General features: G+C 36.9%; 1 protein-coding gene across 1 annotated transcript; it reads left to right on the top strand.

The window, feature by feature from the left end:
- The first annotated feature begins 382 nt into the window (after positions 1-382).
- LOC144539794 (phospholipase A2 inhibitor and Ly6/PLAUR domain-containing protein-like) lies at positions 383-3,409 on the top strand. The gene is made up of 5 exons (XM_078285756.1): positions 383-475; positions 751-864; positions 996-1,157; positions 2,096-2,215; positions 2,517-3,409. Exons 1-5 carry the CDS (start codon positions 427-429, stop codon positions 2,720-2,722), a joined length of 651 nt encoding a protein of 216 aa, XP_078141882.1. The 5' UTR covers positions 383-426; the 3' UTR covers positions 2,723-3,409.
- The last annotated feature ends 1,387 nt before the right edge of the window (positions 3,410-4,796 follow it).

Below are 4,796 nucleotides of genomic sequence, written 5' to 3' on the forward strand. Positions count from 1 at the left end.
GTCAAAATTACAACGCTCACTTTCTTCTGTCCAAAATGTAGAAATTGAAAATGTAAATTTAAAGGACAAAAATTTTGAAAATTACGTTTTCATTGACACATTTCTGCACAGAGAACAAGGAAGAGGTTGAGTGGGGTTTTTGCTTGTGACACCATTCAATTTCATTTTCAAGACTTCAAATCAGGGCCAAGCCATGCTGTCACATTGGGTGCTCCTCTCCTATCTTCAAACAACTGAATTCTTATGGGGGTGGAAATATACATGTGCAAGTGAAGTGAACTGAAACTTTTTTAACAGGAAATGATACAAGCACACAGAGTTTGTGTGGGTTCAAGCATGCATCTCTCTCAGAAGACAGCTGCAGTATATAAGGAAGTGTTACTGCCATCATCCAGGACCGTCTGATCTGCTCACTTGCTCATCACCATGAAGCTGATCCTGACTCTGGCTCTCATCTGGACCCTCTTCAACACAGGTAACTCTGCTCAATTTGATCTGATGATTTAATGATGATTTAGTGATTTCTGAAATCTAAACTATTGGTCCAGAACTGTTTCCTGAATTTACTTTGGCTTAATTGTCATCGTGCAAAATGAGAGATCTTGTGTTATGCTTTATTGAGGTTGCCTGGTGGAACCATCTGTATTATCAATGTGGTAGTTGAACTATTACATCAGAATAAAATCAAAGATGTTTATGTTCTTATTGTTGTACTCATCATCTCATTCATGAATATTTTCCTCATTGCAGCTGAAGCACTTCAGTGTCAGACTTGCACTTCCTCTGATCCTCAGTGCACAAACACAACCTCACACACCTGTCCCTCTGACTCTGACCAGCGGTGTGTAACAGCTGCCATAAAAGGTGTGTATTTAAAAAAAAACAGCCATTTCTTGTCATTTATTGTTGTTTCATTTTTGTTTGTCTTGTTTTTAAGAATTTTGTGTTATTGTGTTTTTGCATCAATGTTAACAAATTGTAGTTTGGTTTTCTAGCAACAAATTCAACGCAGCACTTTCAGCGCATCCTCAAGTCGTGTGTGCCATCCTCCCACTGCAGTGACAACACGACATATTCAGAAAACTTTGGGTTTGCGAGCCTAGCTGCATCTTTGAAATGCTGCAACACAGATGGCTGCAACTCTGAAACTCTGCCTTGTAAGTAAATTCTTTAGAACAGTGAAGTAGGGGAGAGCGGGGCTAGTTGTCACATGGGTAAGTTGTCTCAGTGGCTTTATTTCTGAAACTAAATATTTTAGAGCCAAAAGTCCAATTACACAAATGTTTACTTTCTAAATAACAGGTTACCTATGTTGATTACAACAGTCTAAGTCAAAACATAGTCTAACAACAATTTTTGTTTTTGATACCTGAAAGAAATTAAAATATTTTTTTTACGTTTTCCTTCTCACTTTTTTCTTTTAAACAAATCAAAATAACTCTACATTGTGACATAAAAGAAAGGGTCAGCTATAACCTGATAATAATTTGAATGGTTTAGTCGAGCTATGTGCTCAGGGAAGGGACCTTTGTCAGGAATGCCTGGTTGGAGCATGTTGTCACATTGATTGGTTGCATGTTGTCGTAACTATCCAAATCGCTTTTTTGGTTAGCAATAGCTTTACATTCATTTTTTTCTGAATATGATCTAAATATGATTTTAGTACTACAAACCTTTGGCTATTACAAACTACAAACCTTTGGCTTATAGTATTTATTAGTGATGCACCGATATATCGGTTGAATATCGGAAATGGGCGATTTTTGCATTGTTGACTACAATCGGCTCATCGCCCGATAAGATTAAATCCACCGATGGCAGTGGCCGATACTCATTAACATATATTGCGTCACTAGTCTGTTCCAAACACGTTCAAGTTTGAATGGAAGGACAGCTTACCAGCGTGAGGTAACATTACTGTGAAGATCCATTTCCGGTCGTTGTGTTTATGATTCAGCCTTGTGGGAGAAGTTGTCAATGTTATGGCTATCACTTTATAAGTAAGAGTACTCTAAGACCAGAAAACAGCGAAAACAACATGATTGACTGTGACCAACTCTAACAGCAGCATGTCTCCTACTCTGCTCTATTTCAGTTCCCACTGACCAGGCCAGTAATAGCCTACAGTGTTTCTCCTGTGACAGTATGGGAAGCACTGAATGCAACAGCAAAATACAGTGTGTAGGAATGGAGGACCGCTGCTTTAGTGGGAGAGGTGAGTCCTCATGTTGCAGATGGAGGCTGCACAAAGATTGTGGTATTACCAGCACAAGTATTGGTTACTAATGCTGTCTTCAAGTGCTCCTCATAATATTCTATACTTTTGAGATCTCTAAAAGGAAAAAAATACACGGAAGGGTAAAAAAATAAGTAGGGGGAGAAAAAAATAAATAGATACTTTTGTGTTCTCTTGCAAAAGAATTGTGTTCTCCCAAGAAACATTTATAAAAAAAGGTAAGCTAATCAAAGACAATGGAAATTGTATTCATAAAACATTTTTTTTCTTTCATCTACAGTGACGGATCGGCCCTACACCTTTCCGACCTTTGGCTGTGCGTCTGCAAACCTGTGTGACCATCTGACTACACTGCCTGATGGCTTTACTCATTTCACCAGTGGACCAAACTGCTGTCAGGGCAATTTGTGTAACTCTGCCTGGGCTGTGAAACTGAGTGTGTTCCCTCTGCTGCTCGGACTCTTTACCCTTACTTTCATCTGTTAGAACAGCGCAGGAGGGCGTCTGTATACTGTGTGTGAACACATACAGTCAGGTGGCGCACAGACACCAATGCATGTGTGTGCATGTATACTCACACACACACACACACACACACACACACACACACACACACACACACACAGCAAGCAAGGGTGGAAGTAACGAATTAGTGTGCTTGCTTCAACAAATCACACTTCACTCTTATTTACTTCTTTATTATTTTTCTTCTGCCGGACACTTTTTAGGCACTTAACTAGTCTTGTACCATTTACTGTAAACTATCAACGCTGTTCAAACTTTCAAATGTTCAGCATATCCAGAGATGGTATGCTCTGTAGTTTTCTGATTTATAGTTTTAAGTTTAAACGTGATTTTTTGGCCCCATAGAGATGACTGGCAGAATGTTCAGAGACCAGAGCAGGTGGGACCGTTTCTCACTGACCAGAGTTCTCAGCAGAGACTCACTCAGCTCTCTGTCTGTTACAACTACTGCTAAATGTATTCATATCTGTAGCCTACTGTTGATTTTAAGTTTATTCTTCATGTGCAGGAATGTTTGTTTTTTTACTATACTTGTTTACATGATGCCAGCTATAGTAGCCTAATCATTTCTTTATATGGATTTTATTTCTTTATGTGGATTATAATCTTAATTATAATCTCTTCATGCCAATAAAATTTAAAAACATATCAGGGCCTACTGCCCATTGTCACTTGCTTAAATTTTCATAAAGTCTCACTGAATCACATTGGCTTCTTTTCTGTCTTTTTTATTTATTTATTTTTATTATTATTGTTATTATTATTATTATTATTATTATTATTAATAATAATAATAAAAAATAACTGAGTAGGCAATAATACAATCACCAGGACAATAAAGTAGGACATAAATAAACAAAACAAAACAAAACAAAACAAAACAAAACAAAACAAAACAAAACAAAACAAAGCTCAAATGAGTAACCAGCAATGTACAGTAAGGTAACTCATAAAAATCCCTGCAGCAGTATAGCAGCGACACCAGGCTCTGCATAATTCAGAAAGGGGCTTCTTTTTTTGTCTATTCTTGCATCTGTGTTTTGTTAGGTGTGTTTCAATGTTGGTGATATTCAGTTGCTGCCAACAACAACAGATCATTTCAGAGGGTTTTTTAATTTAATATATACTCTTTTTTTTTTTAAAGATTTATTTTAGGCATTTTTATGCTTTAATGTTAGAGGCAGTGTGAGAGAGAGACAGGAAGGTATGGGAGAGAGAGAGGGGAGGACATGCAGCAAATGACTTCGGGCCAGATTTGAACCCGGTATGGTATACGCTCTACGCGGTGAGCCCTAATATATACTCTTAATACAACCATTCCACAACCAATACCAAAGAAATCTGACAATTATTAAGTCTTCTTGAAAAAAGGATTCATGGTCTCTCAAAATAAATGCACCATCATAAAATACTTCCAGATAATTTTTATGATTGAACATGATTAGCTCACATAGTTAGGCTATTGTTATGTAAAAACTACAACATTTACAACAACCATTTTAGACAGCTACAGTTCTCTCACAATGCATTAAATAAAAAATAATGATCTTTCAATAAAATATATATATATATATATATATATATATATATTAGCATGAAGTGGGCCCAGGTAAGAGGTCCCATTGCAGGAATTCTCTGTGTCCCCTCTACTGTTAAATCTCTATGCAGTTGCAGTTTATAGCCAGGTGATTACATTACATCTTATTTAGCTATTATAGCACTGCGTAATACAATGATAATGTAACCTAAATGAAGCATATAGGAACCACAAGTGTACATATCTATTAAAACTATAGTGAATGCTGTTTTTAAAGTTAAAAACTGTAATTGGCCTTGAAACGTGAACATCTCGTGAATTAGAGATCAGAGAGAGAGAGGGTTTCAGGTGTCACTCACCTTAAATAACTGCGAGCGGCGTATGAGCTTGGGAGAGAGTAACCCCTCAATATATCAATTTTTGCGACTTTTAAAAAGAGGTTTTACTTCATAAATCCAATATTATCAAGTCAGAAATTACTGCAGGGAATTGATTCGG

Source organism: Centroberyx gerrardi, chromosome 9 (genome assembly GCF_048128805.1).
Source record: "Centroberyx gerrardi isolate f3 chromosome 9, fCenGer3.hap1.cur.20231027, whole genome shotgun sequence".
Lineage (NCBI taxonomy): Eukaryota > Metazoa > Chordata > Actinopteri > Beryciformes > Berycidae > Centroberyx > Centroberyx gerrardi.